General features: G+C 21.6%; 1 protein-coding gene across 2 annotated transcripts in view; it reads right to left on the minus strand.

Moving 5' to 3' along the window:
- LOC117167361 (major facilitator superfamily domain-containing protein 1-like) overlaps positions 1-18,611 on the minus strand; it is a 46,700-nt gene that overhangs the window by 20,417 nt on the left and 7,672 nt on the right. For both annotated transcript variants that reach the window (XM_033352236.1, XM_033352237.1), the window contains exons 2-3: positions 16,362-16,638; positions 11,091-11,510 (exon numbers count right to left, since the gene is read on the minus strand). In XM_033352236.1, the coding sequence (XP_033208127.1) occupies positions 11,091-11,510; positions 16,362-16,638 (697 nt within the window). The remainder of the gene's footprint in view (positions 1-11,090; positions 11,511-16,361; positions 16,639-18,611) is intronic.

Genomic DNA, 18,611 nt, shown 5'->3' on the forward strand with positions numbered 1-18,611 from the left:
AATTTGTTTCGTTAAAAAAGTATTATTGGTTAACTGGAAATTTAATTGTTCTATTTTTTGTTAAAATACGCATTATTTGATTAAAAATTCGTATTTTTTTTTTAGAAAATTAATATTAGTGATTGAAAAGTCCTTTTTTTTAAATTAGAAGTTCTTTTTTTTTAGTTGAAAATTTTTATAACTGAAAAAATTAATTTCTTGTTTGGTTGAAGACTCATCTCCGTTTAAAATTCATCAGCTTTAGTGTAAAATTCTTCTTTTTTTTTGTAGATAATTATTCTTCTCGAGTAAAAATTGAATTTTTTATTTGAAATTTAAATAATTTGTTTCAAATTCATTTTTGTTTAACTCAAAATTAAGCCATTCCATTTTTGGTTGAAAATTGATACTTTTTGGTTAAAAATTCAAAAATTTGTTTGAAAATTCCTATATTTTGTTTAAAAAAAATAGTCGTTTCCAGCCGAAAATTAGTTATTTCGTTTGTCATAAATATTCATAATTTTATAGGAAAATTTTGTTTTTTTAGTTAAGAACGATACTACTTGGTCAAAAATTAAACTCTTTTGTTAAAAATTCCCGTCTTTAACTGAAAATTTATTTAATTCCATTCAAATTTTTGTGTGTAGAGAATTCATCTTCTTGGTTGGAAATTTTAATATTTTGTTCCAAATTGATATTTTTTCGTAGAAAATTCGTCTAATTGGTTAAAAATTCATGTATCTTTTTAAAAAATGGTCCATTTAGGAGAAAATTAATTTTTTTGTTTGAAGATTGCCCATTTTTTTTTTTTAAATTTATCTTTTCGGTTTAAAATTAAAGTATTTGACATAGACATTAGTAATTTTAGATGAAAATTCATGTTTTTAGTTAAAAATATAACTAGTTGGTCATAGTTCTTTCGTTAAATTTTTCGTTTTAAATTCATCTGTTTCAGTTAAAAATTCATCTTCTTGGTTGAAATTTGTTTCGTTAAAAAAGTATTATTGGTTAACTGGAAATTTAATTGTTCTATTTTTGGTTAAAATACGTATTATTTGATTAAAAATTCGTTTTTTTTTTTGTAGAAAATTAATATTAGTGATTGAAAAGTCCTTTTTTTGAATTAAAAGTTCTTTTTCTTAGTTGAAAATTTATATAACTGAAAAAATTAATGTCTTTTTTGGTTGAAGACTCATCTCCGTTTGAAAAATAATATTTTTAGTTGAAAATTCAACAACTTGGTCTAAAATTGAACTACTTGATTGAAAATTCTTTTTCTCTTTGGGTGGAAAATTCATCTTTTTTGTTTAAAACTTCGATTTTGGTTGGACATTAATATTTACAAATAGAAAATTAAATGTTTCATCATTTCTATCTGAAAAATTACCTTTTTTGTTTAAGAGTTCAAAATTTTTATTAAAAATTCGTATTTTTCGGCAGAAAATTAATCTTAGTGATTGAAAAGTCGTTTTTTTAAATTAAAAGTCCATTTTTTTAGTTGAAAATATTTTAAATTGATTTCTGATTAAAGAAAAACATTTATCTGCTGAAAATGCACGTAATTTCTTTAAAATTCATCTTTTTGTTTAAAAATTCGTTTTTAGTTGGGAATGGATATTTATAATTGAAAACTTAAATGTTTTATTTATATCTGAAAAATGATCTTTTTTGTTTAAGAATTAAAAGCTTTTGTTAAAAAATCCTACGTTTTGACATAAAATTAATCTTCGTGATTGAAAAGTCCTCTTTTTTAGTTAAAAGTTTTTTTAATTAAAAAAATAATCATTTTTAGTTAAAAATTCAACTATTTGGTTGAAATTTCACGTAATTCATTCAAAATTCATCTTTTTGGTTAAAAGTTCCGACTACTATAATACATTCCAAAAGTAATGAATGGGAAGGAAACTATTTGGTAAAAAATTAAATTTTTTTATGAAAAATTCCTGTTTTTAGCTTAAAATTAATCTATTTCAGTTGAAATTTCCTTTTGTTTTTGCGTAGAAAATTTATCTTCTTGGTTGTAAATTTAAATATTTTGTTCTCAATTCATTTTTTCCTTCACTGAAAATTATTTTTGTTAAACTTAATATTTAACTATTCCAATTTTGATTGAAAATTGATATTTTTTGGTTAAAAATTCCACAATTTTGTTGAACATTGATCTTTTTTAGTAGAAAATTCATCTGATTGGTTGAAAATTCATGTGTTTTGTTGAAAAATTGTCTTTTTCGGCAAAAATGTTTTTTTTTTTTTTAAGATTAATCTTATTTTTTTAAATGCATCTTTCTGGTTCAAAATTCAAATATTTCAGTTAAGTATTCATCTCTTTAGATGAAAATTAATTTTTTCAGTTAAAAATTAAACTCTTTTGTGTAGAAAATTAATCTTGTTGGTTGGAAATTTAATATTTCGTTCAAAATCACTTTTGTCTTCCTTGAAAGTTATTATTTTTTCAACCAAAAATTTAACTATTCCAGTTTTGATTGAAATTTTATATTTTTTGCAAAAAAAAATTAACAATTTTGTTGAAAATTGATATTTTTTTGTAGAAAATGCATCTAGTTGGTTGATAATTCATGCAAATTGTTAAGAAATCAATTTTTTCGTTTGAAAATTAATCTTATTTTTTTAGTTTATTTTTTTTTGTTTCAAACATTAATCTTATCTGTAGAAAATTAATCTTCTTGGGTGAAAATTTATCTTTTTGGTTGGAAATTTAAATATTTTGTTTCAAATTCGTTTTTGTTTTTACTGAATATCATTTTTGTTAAACTGAAAATTTAACTATTCCATTTTTGGTAGAAAATTCATGTATTTTGTTAAAAAATGCATGTTATTGGATTGAAATCCTTTTTTCTTTAGAAAATTAATCTCCTTGTTTATAAATTTATCTTTTTGTTTGAAAATTCATCTATTTTCTTAAAAATTCATTTGTTTTAAATTGTGCTTTTCAGTAGAAAATTAATTTTTTTGTTTTAAAAATCAAATATTTCAGTGAAATATTCATTATTTTAGATGTAAATTCAGTTGTTTAGTTAAAAATAAAACTACTTGGTTAAAAGTTAAACTATTTCGTCCAAAACTCATTTTTTTTGGTTTAAAATTCATCTGTTTCATTGGAAAATTCTTTTTTTTTGCAGAAAATTAATCTTCTTGAGTAAAAATTAAACTAATCCATTTTTGGTTTAAAAATATATTTTTTTGTTTGTTAAAAAATTGTATTTCGATAGAAAATATTATTATTGGTTTTAAAATTAATTTTATGTTTTTTTTTAATTAATTTTTTTGTTGAAGATTATTCTTTTTTTTTTGTAATTCAGCTCTTGCGTTAAGAATTCAAGTATTTGACATAAATATTCATAATTTTCGATAAAAATTCATCTATTTCAGTTGAAATTTCTACAATAGAAAATTAATTTTCTTCGTTGGAAATTTGAATATTTTGTTCCAAATTCATTTTTGACTCCATTCAAATTATTTTTGTTCAACTGAAAATAAACTATTCCATCTTTGGTTGAAAATTGATATTTTTTGGTTAAAAATTCAGAAATTTGTTTGAAAATTGATCCATTTGGTTAAAAATTCATGTATTTCGTTGATAAGTTGTGTTTTTTTGAAAAAAATATTATATTCTAAATATTCTAAATAATAACTCATCTTTTTAGTTACAAATAAAACTACGTCGTTGAAAGTTAAACTATTTTGTAGAAAAAAACCATGTTTTTGGTTTAAAATTCATCTGCTTTAGTGGAAAATTCTTTTTTTTGTAGATAATTAATCTTCTTGAGTAAAATTTTTTTTTAATTGGAAATTTAAATAATTTGTTCCAAATTCATTTTTGTTCAACTCAAAATTAAACCATTCCATTTTTGGTTGAAAATTGATATTTTTTGGTTAAAAATTCAAAAATTTGTTTGAAAATTGATCTTTTTCAATAGAAAATGGAGCCATTTGGTTAAAAATTCCTATATTTTGTTGAAAAAATGGTCTTTTCCAGCCGAAAATTAGTTTTTTCGTTTGAATATTCATAACTTTATACGAAAATTTTGATTTTTTAGTTAAGAATGAAACTATTTGGTCAAAAATTAAACTCTTTTGTTAAAAATTCACGTCTATAGCTGAAAATTCATTTAATTCAATTGAAATTTTTTGTGTGTAGAAAATTCATCTCCTTGGTTGGAAATTTTAATATTTTGTTCCAAATTCATTTTTGGTTAAAAATGGACCCTTTTTAGTATAAAAATCATCCGATTGGTTGAAAATTCATGTATTTTATTGAAAAATGGTCCTTTTTGGTCGATTTTTTTTTTTCGTTCAACATAAATATTCATAATTTTATATGAAAATTGTGCTTTTTAATTAAAACTAAAACTACTTGTTTTTTTAATGAAAATTGATACTTTTGGCTAAGAATTTCACAATTATATTGAAAATGATATTTTGTTAAATTTTTCGTTTTAAATTCATCTGTTTCAGTTAAAAAATTCTTCTTTTTTAGAAAATTAATCTTCTTGGTTGGAAATTTAAATACTTTGTTCTAAATTCATTTTTGTTTTTACTGAAAATGATTTTTGTTCAATTGAAAATTTAACTATTCCATTTTTGGTTAAAAATTGATAATTTTTTGTTAAAAATGCAACAATTTGGTTGAAAATTGATCGTTTTTTTGTATAGAAAATTAATCTTCTTGCCTAGGGAAATTAAATATTTTGTTCCAACTTCATTTTTGTCTTTATTAAAAATTATTTCACTTGAACTGAAAATTAATATTTTTCGGTTAAAAATACAAATATTTCAGTTAAATAGTCATAATTTTAGATAAAAATTTATATTATTTTTTTGTTTTTTAGTTAAGAATAAAACTTCTTGGTTAAAAATTAAACTCTTTTGTTGAAAATTTATATTTTTAGCTTAAAAATCATCAACATCAGTTGACATTTTTTTTGTGTTGAAAATTAATCTTCTTGGCTGGGAAAATTTAAATATTTCGTTCCAAAGTCATTCTTCTCTGCATTGGAAATTATTTTTTTTCAACTCAAAATTGAACTATTCCATTTTTTGTTGAAAATTTATATTTTTTGGTTAAAAGTTCAACAATTTGGTTGAAAATCCATCTTTTTTTAGTAGAAAAGTAATTTATTTAGTTAAAAATTCATGACTTTTTGTTGAGAAATTGTGTTTTTCGGTAGAAAATTTATTTTACTGATTAAAAGTTAAACTCATTTCTTAAAAACTCATATTTTTGGTTTAAAATTCATCGGTTGAAGTTGAAAATTATTTTTTTTTTGTAGAAAATTAATCTTCTTGATTAAAATTGTATCTTTTTGGTTAAAAAGTTAAATAATTTGTTCCAAATTCATTTCTCGTTTTATTGAAAATAATTTCTGTTCTACTGAAAATTCAGCTATTCCATTTTTTATTGAAATTTGACGCTTTTTAGCAGAAAAATCATTTAAATGGGTAAAAATTCTTGTACTTTGTTGACAAAATATTCATAATTTTATATGAAAATTCATTTTTTTAATTAAAAATATGACTAGTTGATTAAAAATTAAACTCTCTTGTTAAAAATTCCCGTTTTTAGCTTAAAATTCATTTATTTCAGTTAAAAATTTGTATGGTAGAAAATTAATCTTCTTGTTTGGAAAATTTAATATTTCGTTCCAAATTCATTTTTATTTTTTTATTGAAAATTATTTTTGTTTAATTGAAAATGTAACTATTCCATTTTTGGTTAAAGATTCAACAATTTGGTTAAATATTGATCTTTTTTACTAAAAAATTCTTCAATTTGGTTGAAAATTCATATAATTTGTTGAAATTTAAATTTAAATATTTTGTTCCGCATTAATTTTTTTCTTAATTAAAAATTATTTTACTTTAACTGAAAATTGATATTTTTTTGTTACAAATTTTAAGAATTCAGTTAAATATTCATAATTTTATATGAAAATTCATTTTTTAATTAAAAATAAAACTCCTTGGTTAAAGGTTAAACTATTTTGTAAAAAAATAACATTTTTGGTTCAAAATTCATCTGTTTGAGTTGAAAATTCTTCTTTTATTTTGTAGAAAATAAATTTTCGTAGTTAGAAATTTACTTTTTGGTGGAAATTTAAATAATTTGTACCAAATGCATTTTTGCTTATATTGAAAATTATTTTTTTTTTTTTACTGAAAATAAACTATTCCATTTTTGGTTAAAAATTGACACTTTTTTAGTAGAAAAATCATGTCTTTTGTTGAAAAATGGTACTTTTCATACGAATTTTTTTTTTTTAATTAATTAATTTCTATTCATTTTATGTTGTTTGCCGTTACTTCGGGAAATTATTTGATCATTAATCAGCAAAAATTCATCTTTTTGGTTAAAAATTCAAATATTTCAGGTAAATATTCATCATTTTAGATGAAAATTAATTTGTTTAGTAAAAAAAAAACTACTTGGTTAAAAGTTAAGCAATTTTGCGAAAAAAAATCATGTTTTTAGTTTGAAACTCATCTGTTTCAGTAGAAAATACTTTTTTTTTTTGTAGAAAATTTATCTTCTTGATTAAAAATTTATCGTTTGGTTATAAATTGTAATAATTTATTCTAAATTTATTTTTGGTTTTATTAAAAATTATTTTTGTCCAACTTAAAATTTAAAAATTCCATTTTTGGTTGAAAATTGACATTTTTAGGTTAAAAATTCAAAAATTTCTTTTAAAATCGATCTTTTTTGATAGAGAATTGATTAATTTGATTGATTTTTTTAGTTAAGAATGAAACTACTTGGTTAAAAATTAAACTCTTTTATTAAAAATTCCTGTTTTTAGCTGAAATACATCTATTTTATTTGACAATTTTTATGGTAGAAAATTAATCTTCTTGGTTGGAAATTAAAAAATTTTGTTCCAAATTAATTTTTGTTTTTAAATTAAAAATTAGTTTTGTTCATATGAAAATTTAACTATTTCATTTTTGGTTAAAAATGGACCCTTGCGGTCGAAAATTAATTTTTTTTTTGTTTAAAAATTAATTAATTTATATTTATTTCATATTGTTTCTCGTTTCTTCGGGAAATTATTTGATCATTAATCAGCAAAAATTCATATTTTTGTTAAAAAATTCGTTTTTTTAGTTAAAAATAAAACTTACTGAATAAAAGTTAAACTGTTTTGTTAAAAACTTATTTTTCTGGTTTAAAATTCATTAATTTCGGTTGAAAAGTGATTTTTCGTTTGGAAAACACTCTTTTACTTTATTTTACAAATGAAGATTAAACTTTGATTAATAATTTGTATGAAAAAAAAACTTTTTTTTATTACTTAAATTTAAATTGCCGCTTCCAAAGTCATTCTTGTCTTCCTTGAAAATTTAACTATTCCATTTTTGGTTAAAAATTTATATTTTTTTGTTAAAAGTTCATATTTTCGGTTTAAAATTCATCTGTTTCAGTTGAAAATTCTTGTTTGTTTGTAGAAAAAATATCTTCTTGATTAAAATTTTATATTTTTGGTTAAAAATGTAAATAATTCGTTCCCAATTCATTTTTGTTTCATTAAATATTATTTTTGTCCAACTAAAAATTTAACTATTCCATTTTTGGTAGAAAATTGTTATTTTTTGGTAGAAAATTGATCTGTTTGCTTGGAAATTCTTGTACATTGTTGAAAAAATATTCATAATTTTAGATTTTAAATTAATCTTTTTGTTTAGAAATTAAAACATTTCAGTTAAACATTCATAATTTTAGATGAAAATTCGTTTTTCTTTTTTCGTTAAAAATATAACTATTTGGTTAAAAATTAAACTCTCTTGTTAAAAATTCCTGTTTTTAGCTTAAAATTCATCTATTTCAGTTTACAATTTTTATGGTAGAAACGAACCTTATCTTTTTCATTTATCTTCTTGGTTAACAATTTAAATATTTTGTTCCAAATTCATTCTTGTCTTCATTACAAATTATTTGACTTTAGCTGAAATTTGATATTTTTTGGTTAAAAATTTTAATATTTCAGATAAATATTCATCAGTTTGGATGAAAATTAAATTATTTAGTTAAAAATAAAATTCCTTTGTTAAAAGTTAAACTGTTTTGTTAAAACTTTTTTTTTTATTTCATCTGTTTCAGATGAAAATTCCTTTTTTTTCCATTTTGCTTACAAATTGATATTTTTTATTAAAAACTCCACAATTTTGTGAAAAAACATTCCGAATTTCAGATAAAAACTGATATTTTTATTTAAAAACTAAACATCTTCTTGGTTAGAAATTTAAATATTTTGTTCCAAATTCATTTTTTGTTCACTGAAAAGTATTTTTGTATAAATAAAAATTTAACTATTACATCTCTGGTTGAAGATTAATATTTTTTGGTTAAAAGTTCAACAATTTGGTTTAAAATTCATCTATTTCAGTTAAAAATTCTTTTTTGTTTGTAGAAAATTTAACTTCTTGATTAAAAATTTAAATAATTTCTTCCAAATTCATTTTTGGTTTTATTGAAAATTATTTTTGTTCAACTAAAAATTTAACTATTCCATTTTTTCTTGAAATTTTTTATTTATTTTTTTAAGATTAACAATTTTCTTGATAATTGATCTTTTTTCGTAGAAAATCCATTTAATTCGTTGAAAATTCATGTATTTTTTTTAAATGGTCCTTTTCGATCAAAGATTAATTTGTTTTTTTGAAAATTGATCTTCTTTTTTTAATTCATCTTTTTGGTTAAAAATTCAAATAATTTTATCTATTTCACTTCATTAAATTTCAAATTCATTTTTGTCTTCAATGAAAATTTTTTTTTTTTTCAACTGAAAAATTGAATTATTTCATCTTTGGTTTAAAATTCAAAAATTTGTTTAAAAATTGATCTTTTTTAATAAAAAGTTGGTCAATTTGGTTGAAAATTCTTATATTTTATTGAAAAAATGGTCTATCTATTTTAGTTGCATTTTTTAATACAAAATTCATCTTCCTGGTTGGAAATTTAAATAATTTGTTCCAAATTGATTTTTGTTATTTCACTGAAAATTATTTTTGATCACTGAAAATGTAACTATTCCATTTTTGGTTAAACATTGATATTTTGTGGTTAAAAATTCAACAATATGGTTAAAAATCGAACTTTTTAGTAAAAAATTCATCTAATTGGTTGAAAATTAATCTTTTTTTTTTAAATTAATTTCTTTAGTTGCAAATTCAAGTACTTCAGTTAAATATTCATGATTTTAGTTTAAAATTGATCTTTTTAGTGAAAAATAAAACTACTGGGTTAAACTTTTTTGTTACAAATTCATATTTTCGGTTTAAAGTCCCTTTTTTTGTAGTAAAATTAGTCCTTTTGGTGGGAAATTGAAATATTTTGTTCCAAATTCATTTTTATTTTGATTGAAAATTATTTTCGTTCAACTGAAAATTTAACAATTTCATTTTTGGTTGACAATTGATATTTTTTGGTTAAAAATGTAACAATTTGGTTGAAAATTGATATTATTTAATAGAAAATTCATGTTTTGGTTCAAAAGTTCAAATATTCGGCTAAATATTCGTAATTTTAGACTCTTTTTTTTGGAAAATAAATCTTCTTAGTTTAAAATTTTAATAATTGAGTTAAATATTCATAATTTAATATGGAAATTTAATTATTTATTTTAAAATAAAACTCCTTCGTAAAAAGTTAAACTATTTTGTAAAAAAACTCATATTTTTGGTTTAAAATTCATTAATTTCTGGTGATAAGTGATTTTCCGTTTGGAAAACACTCTTTTACTTTATTTTACAAATGAAGATTAAACGTTTCAAGAAAGTAAATTTTAAATGGATAAATTGGAGAAATGGATAAAATGCATAAAAGATTAATTTTGAAACAAAAAAATTCACTTTCTACCGAAAAGGACCATTTTTAAACAAAATCCATAAACTTTCAACAAATTAGATGAATTTTCTAATAAAAAAGATCAATATTTAACCAAATTGTTGAATTTTTAAACAAGAAATATCAATTTTCAACCAAAAATGAAATATTTAAATTCTTAGAAAAAAAAACTATTCAATTAAAATAATAAACTTTTAACTGAAAGCGATAATATTTAAAAGAAAAATATGAATTTTTAACTAAAGAGTTTAAATTTTAAGCTCGTAATTTTATTTTTAACTCAAAAAAAAAATCATCTAAACTGATGAATATTTAGCTGAAATATTTGAACTCTTTAACTAAAAAGATTTTGAATATTTTTAAATCAAAATGCATGAATTTTCAATAAAATTGTGAAATTTTTCACCAAAAATATTAACTTTTAACCAATATTGGAATAGTTTAATTTTCAGTTAAACAAAAATAATTTTCAATAAAAAAAATGAATTTTCAAATGAAAAAGATGAATTAAGGGCATGTGATACTTACAGTTTTTAACAAAAGAGTTTAACCAACTAGATATATTTTTAACTAAAAAAATACATTTTTATCAAAAAATTAGGAATGTTTAGCTGAAAAATTAGAACTTTTAAACAAAAAGATGAATTTTAAAAACATAATATTAATTTCCAAGCAAATAGGTAAATTTTCTACCAAAAAAGATCAATTTTCAACGAAATGGTTGAATTTTTAACCAAAAAACTATTTATTGCCAACCAAAAAACGAATAGTTAAATTTTCAGTCAAAGAAAATAATTTTCAATCAAAATAAAAATAAATTTGGCACCAAATATTTAAATTTCCACCAAAAAAGATAAAATTTTAAATAAAAATATTAATCTCCTACAAAAAGCAGAACAACAAAAAAGCAAAAAAACAATTTTCAACCAAATACAAATTTTAATTAATTTTCATACGGAAAAATTAATTTCTCAACAAATTCATGATTTTTTAACCTAATTATTGAATTTTTACCCCAAAAAATATTCATTTTTAATTTTTAAAAAATGGAATCGTTAAATTTGCAGTTAAACAATAATAATTTTAAGTGAAAATAAAAATGAATTTTGATCAAAATATTTGAATTTCAGAAGAAAAAGATCAATTTATAACCATTTTCAACCAAAAATTTGTGTGCAAAAAAAGTTATCTTTCATTAATTAAATTAAAATGGTCGGTCTAAAAAGAGAAAAACTGTTTGAAAACTTACTTTCCGAGGGCAATGAAGGGGAAAATAGCGACATAGTAAGCAATACAGATGAAAGCGACGAGCCAAAAGACTTTTTTGAAGTCCTTGACGTCCGTGAGTCTTACAGGCTGAGGCGGTTCTTCTCCCTCGCCCCGTTTCAACGATTTTTCCATTTGTCGGTCCATCACGCCCAGAATGCAGGCACAAATCATCGAGCCAACACAGGTGAGGGCCGCCAGGAAAAGGACAATTCCGATGCATGTGGGTCCCGAGTACGATTTCGAGACGTACTGATAAATCGGCTCCATAACCCAGAAATTCACGGTCGATCCGACCCGAGCAAAGCTCAACTGGAATCCGAAGACCATGTTCAATTCTTTCCCCTTGAACCAGAGGACGGCGTAACTGTTTTGCGCCACTGCCAACGACTCTGCCCCAATCCTAAATTTTAAAAAATTAATCGATTAAGGGCATGTGACACAGCTAAATACCTATATTACCGACCTCACTTTTTTCAGTTCACTGAATGTTTTTTTGAACCTAAGAACTTTTTTTGTAAATAAAATATCAAGCTGAAATTTTGAAAAATGTATTAGAGTAAAATAAAGTACGTTTAGGTACTGCCTTTTGGTAGGAACTTCACTGAAAATTATTTCATCTTTTTTCTGAACCTCAACATTTTTTGAACGTTCCAACTTTTTTTATACATAAAATAACGGTCTCAAACTTTGAGAAATGCAAGAGCCGAAAGAAAACTACGTTTAAGTACAAAGCTTAATAATAAAAGATGTAAAAAAATTTTCAACTATCAATTCCATCGGCATCAGCCGGTAACGTTGTACACGAAAGTACGAATCCTCTAGAGCCTCGTCTAGTGGCCGCCAGGGTTCGTATTTTCATGTACAACGTTGCCGGCTGATGCCGATGGAATTGATAGTTGAAATATATTTTTTTTTTACATCTTTTATTATTAAAATTTGTACTTAAACACAGTTTTCTTTCGGCTCTTGTATTTCTCAAAGTTCGAGAACGATATTTTATGTATAAAAAAAGTTCGAACGTTCAAAAAATGTCGAGGTTCAGAAAAAAGATAAAATAATTTTCAGTGAAGTTCCTACCAAAATGCAGTACCTAAACGTACTTCATTGTACTCTAATACATTTTCCAAAGTTTCAGCTCGATATTTTATTTACAAAAAAAGTTCTGGGGTTCAAAAAAAGATTCAGTGAACTGATAAAGTGAGGTCGATAATATAGGTATTTAGCTGTGTCACATGCCCTTAAGTGTAAATCTCAACCGGAAAACGAAGTTATTTCGAAAAACAAAATTTTGGAGATCGAAATTGGAACTCAAGTCCTGGAACAACAATGATCCGATAATTTACAGGTTTTTGGAAAATTCCAGGTTTCATTTAAGAAAACAAAATAATAATAATTTTCATCGAAATATGTGAATTTTCAAATACAAATGGAATAGTTTAATTTTCAGTTAAACCAAAACACGTTTCAGTGAAAAACAAAAATGAGCTGCGAATAAATGATTTAAATTTCCAAACGAAAAGATTAATTTATGACTAACAAGATAAATTTTATTAAAAAAAAGAAGCTTTTAAACCAAAAATATGAATATTTAACTACCGAAAAGGACCATTTTTCAAGATAATACATAAACTTTTAACCAATTAGATAAATTTTCTAATAAAAAAGATCAATATTTAACCAAATTGTTGAATTTTTAAACAAAAAATATCAATTTTCAACCAAAAAGATAAATTTTCAACAATATACACGTCTTTTCAACAAGTCTTTTTACCATTCAAACTTTAAAAAAAAACAATTTTTAAGCAAAAAATTAATCTTTAATCTTAAAAATAATTTTTTTTTATTAAATAATTCTATTTTCAACCATATAGTTGAATATTCAACCAAAATATGAATTTTCTAACCAAACAAAGAGGAAAATTTTCAACCAAACATGAAATAATTAAATTTTTAGTTCTAAAAAAATAATTTTACCAACGAAAAAAATTAACTTGGAACAAAATACTTAAATTTCCAACCAAAAAAAGAGAAATAAATTTGTTTCAAGCAAGCAAACAAATATTTTTTAATAACTTAGTCAAAAATATAATGTTTAAATTCTTAGTAAAAAAATTAATTATTCAACTAAAATAATAAACTTTCAATTGAAAGAGATAATATTTCAACGAAAAATATGAATTTTTAACAAAAGACTTTAAATTTTAATCTAGTAATTTTATTTTTAACTAGAAAAAAAGCTCATCTAAAATTATGAATATTTAGCTGAAATGTTTGAAATCTTTAACAAAAACATACATTTTAAAAATATAAGATTAATTTTCAAGCGTGTAGATTAATTTTCTTCCAAAAAAGATCAATATTCAACAAAAAATGGAAAATTTAAATTTTTAGTTGAACAAAAATAATTTTAACTCAAGACAAGAATGACTTTGGAACAAAATATTTAAATTTACAACCAAGGAGATTAATTTCTACAAAAAAAAAAAAGAATTTTAAACCGAAAACATGAATTTGTAACAAAAGATTTGATTTTTTTATCAAATATTTTTAACTAAAAAGATCAATTTGAAACTAAAATCATAAATATTTAACTCAGCACTGGATTTTTCAAACAAAGAAATAAATTTCAAAAAAATAAGAATAATTTTTAAAAAATCACTTTTTACCGAAAAGAACCATTTTTCAACCAAACACGAATTTTCTAATAAAAAATATCAATATTTAACCTTTTTTTTTAAATTTTTAAACTATAAATATCCATTTTCAACCAAAAATGGAATAATTAAATTTTTGGTTAAAAAAAAATAATTTGAAATGAAGACGAAAATGAATTTGGAAGAAAATTTTTCAAGCAAAATGATTAATTTATAACAAACCAAATTAATTTTCAAAAAAAGGAAGATTTTAAACCAGAAATATGAATTTGTAACAAAGGAGTTGAAGTTTTAACCAACTACTTATATTTGTAACTAAAAAGATAAATTTTAAAATAAAATCATGAATATTTAAACTCAAGTGCTGAAATTTTCAAATAAAGAATTGAATTTTAAAAAATAAGATGAATTTTTAATTTAAAAAATTCACATTCTACCAAAAAGGACATGAAACAAAAATGAATTTAGAACAAAATATTAAAATTTTCAAACAAAAAGATCAATTTATGACCAAGTAGTTTTATTTTTAACTAAAAAGATCAATTTTAAATGGATAAATATTTAATCAAAGTATTCGAATTTTCAACCAATGAAATAAATTAAAAAAAAAATAATATTAATTTTTAAACAAAAAAATCCACTTTCTACCGAAAAGGACCATTTTTCAAGATAATACATAAACTTTCATCCAATTAGATGAATTTTCTAATAAAAAAGATCAATATTTAAATAAATTATTGAATTTTTAAACAAAAAATATCAATTTCAAAAAAAAATTTCATCTAAAATGATGAATATTTAGCTGAAATATTTGAACTCTTTAACTAAAAAGATGTTGAATATTTTTTAAACAAAATGCATGAATTTTCAATAAAATTGTGAAATTTTTAACCAAAAATATTAATTTTTAACAAAAATTAGAATAGTTTAATTTTCAGTTAAACAAAAATAATTTTCAATAAAAAAAATGAACAAATGATTTAAATTTCCACAACAAAAAGATCAATTTTGAACCGAGAAGATTAATTTTCAACAACAAAAAAAGAATTTTCAAATGAAAAAGATGAATTAAAAAATAAAAACATGAGATTTTAACAAAAGAATTTAACCAACTAGATATATTTTTGCCTAAAAAAAAACAACAATTTTTATCCCAAAATTACGAATATTTAGCTGAAATATTTGAGCTTTTAAACAAAAAGATGAATTTTAAAAAACATAATATTAATTTCCTAGCAAACAGGTGAATTTTCTACCAAAAAAGGTCAATTTTCAACGAAATTGTTGAATTTTTAACCAAAAAAATATTTATTGTCAACCAAAAATGGAATAGTTAAATTTTCAGTCAAAGAAAATGATTTTCAATAAAAATAAAAACAGATTTGGCACAAAATATTTAAATTTCCAACAAAAAAGATAAACTTTTAACTAAAAGTATTAATTTCCTACAAAAAACAGAACAACAAAAAAACAATTTTCAAGGAAAAATTCGAATTTTTAATAAATTAGTTCTACTTTCAACTAAGAAGATACGTTTTTTACGTAATTTTCAAAACAAAAGAATAAATAATAATAATAATAATTTTCATCGAAATATATGAATTTTCAACCAAAAATAGATTAGTTAAATTTTCAGATAAACAAAAATAAATCTGGAACAAAATATTTGAATTTTTAAACAAAAAGTTGAATTTAAAAAAAATTTAATTAATTTTCAAACGAAAAAATTAATTTCTCAACAAATTCATTATTTTTAAACCTAATTATTGAATTTTTACCCAAAAAATATTCATTTTTAACAAAAAATGGAATCGTTAACTTTCCTAATAAACAAAAGTAATTTTTAGTGAAAAAAAAAAAATGAATTTGGAATAAAAGATTTAAATTTTTGACCAAAAAGATAAACTTTCAACCAAAAGATTAATTTCCTTAAAAAAAAATAACAAAATACATGACTTTCCAACCAAAAAGTCGAATTTTTAAGAAATGATGAACCTTCAACTCAAACAAATGAATTTTAAACTAAAAACATAAATTTTTATAAAAAGAATAGAAATAAAGTAAGTAGAAAGATGAATTTTCAACTAAGATGCTGTTCTTAACAAACGAAACAATCAATTCTTAATCAAAAATCGAATAATTAAATTTTTAGTAGACAAAATTATTATTTCTATTTCAACTATAAAAACAAAGAATTTTTTAACCAAAAACATATAAGCTTTAACCTCAGAATTGAATTTTGTTTATTTGTAATAATAATTTTTAATAAAGAATATTAATTTTCATCACAATATATGAATTTTCTGAAAAAAAAAATTTTAAAACAAAAACATGAATTTTTAACCAAAAGGGTGACCTGAACGTAAAAAATGAATTTTTTATTCAAATAGTTCAATTTTTAATCATTTATTTGAATATTCAACCAAAAACATTAATTTTACATCAACAAGATTAATTTTCTAATAAAAAAAAAAAATAAAAAGATCATTTTCTTCAAAATATATTCTTCAAAAATTCGTAAGTTGACTACATAGTGAACATCATTAAAGATGCAAACTTTTTTTTTTTATAAATAAAAACCTTGAATTTCTGCTTACCCAAATATAAATCGTCCAAGCATCATAAGCCAAAATTCGTTGAGTAAACCACCAAGAGCAAAAATAAATTGGCCAACCATCGTGATTGACATGTAAATGACTGTTCCTAATCGAACACCAAAAACCCTATCCAACAGGAAACCTCCGACAAAGCATAATATTACATTGGGCCAAGAATAAATTGAATAGAGAAGAACAAATTTGCTGGGTGTCATATTCAGGTCTTTCGTAAAATTGTCCTGCAGCGCTCCCGGGTTGTCGTAGCAGAAATAAGATCCTGAAATTAAAAGATAAACAAAAAAAAAGTACATACAAAGAGTGTAATTAAATCCTTTGAAAAGCTTGGAGGAATTAAAAAAAAAAAGACAGTTTTATATTCGATTTTTTATAAAAACTAGCATCGTCGTCAGAGGGGAAAAATAATTATTAGTAGAAAATACAAATTTCGATTAACTATTTACATTTTTAGGTTTAATTTTTTGTTAATATGTTAATATAAATTTCCTCAGATTCTTGAATTCTCAACGAAAAAATGTAACCGTTGGTATTTCGAGTCAAAAAGATTTTTATTTTAAAGGAAAAAAACAATTGAAATTGAACATAAAAAGAGAAATTTTCAACCAGTTCTATTTTTAACTAAAAAAAGAATCAATATTTTCCAAAAGAGTAGAATTTTCATCTAAAAAAAAATCAATACTAAGCGATAAACGTAAAAAGTTAATATTTCATTCCTGAAAGATATTTATTTTAAATCACAAAGACAGTCTAAATCAACTTGAAAAAAATACAAGTTTTCCACCAGTTGTATTTTTAACTGAAAAAGAATAACACGAATATGAATTTTCAAGAAAAACCGCTATTTTATACAATAAAGGCGAATTTTCAACCAAAAAAGATTAATTTTCATCCAAAAAATATGAATTCTCAGGGGGTAATGTAAAAGTTAATATTTCAATCCTAAAAGAATTTTATTTTAAACAAGAAAATAGTCGAAATCAATAAACAGAATTTTTAAAATTTGTACCAGTTGTATTGTTAATTAAAAAATGAATAAATATTTTTAAAAGCGACGTATTTTTTAAACGTCAGTTTAATTTTTCAACACGAAAATAAGAATTTTCAAGAAAACCCGCTATTTTATACCAAAAAAGACAAATTTTCATCCAAAAATATGAATTCTCATCGAGAAATGCAAAAGTTGATATTTCAATCCTAAAAGATTTTAATTTTTAATCAAAAACATTCGAAATCCATTTTTAAAATTTTAATTCGTACCAGTTATATTTGTAATTAAAAAAGAATAAATATTTTTAAAAAAGACGAATTTTCTATAAATCAGTTCAATTTTTTAACACTAAAATATGAATTTTCGAGAAAAACGCTATTTTATACAAAAAGACGAATTTTCAACTAAAAAAAAATTAATTTTCATCCAAAAAATATGAATTCTCAGGGGTAATGTAAAAGCTAATATTTCAATCCTAAAAGAATTTTATTTTAAACAAGAAAACAGTCGAAATCAATAAGCAGAATTTTTAAAATTTGTAGCAGTTATATTTTTAATTAAAAAAGAATAAATATTATAAAAAACGACGTATTTTTTATACGTCCGTTTAATTGTTCAACACGAAAATAAGAATTTTAAAGGAAACCCTCTATTTTATACCAAAAAAGACGAATTTTCAACCAAAATAATGATTTTTTAACCGATAAAAAAGATTAATTTTCATCCAACAAATATGAATTCTCCGCGAGAAATGTAAAAGTTGATATTTCAATCCTACAAGATTTTAATTTTTAATCAAAAACAGTCGAAATCCATTTTTTAAATTTTAATTCGTACCAGTTATATTTGTCATTAAAAAATAATAAAAGTCTTAAAAAAGACGAATTTTCTATAAATCAATTAAATTTTTTAACACTAAAATATGAATTTTTGAGAAAAAACGCTATTTTGTACAAAAAAAAAAAAGAATTTTCAACGAAAAGATGTATTTTAAAGTAAAATTAAGACCTATCAACAAAAAAAACATGCAACACTTGATATTGCAATCCAAAAAGTATTTAATTTCAAATAAAAGAACGTCGGAATCAACTAGAAAAATAAAATTTTTCAACCAGTTTTATTTTTAAATAAAAAAGAATCAATATTTTCCAAAAATTTCACCCAAAAACGATTAATTCTCAGCGAGAAATGTAAAAGTGAATATTTCAGTCCTGAAATAATTTAATTTTAAATGAAAATAGTGG

Source organism: Belonocnema kinseyi, chromosome 2 (genome assembly GCF_010883055.1).
Source record: "Belonocnema kinseyi isolate 2016_QV_RU_SX_M_011 chromosome 2, B_treatae_v1, whole genome shotgun sequence".
NCBI classification, from domain to species: domain Eukaryota; kingdom Metazoa; phylum Arthropoda; class Insecta; order Hymenoptera; family Cynipidae; genus Belonocnema; species Belonocnema kinseyi.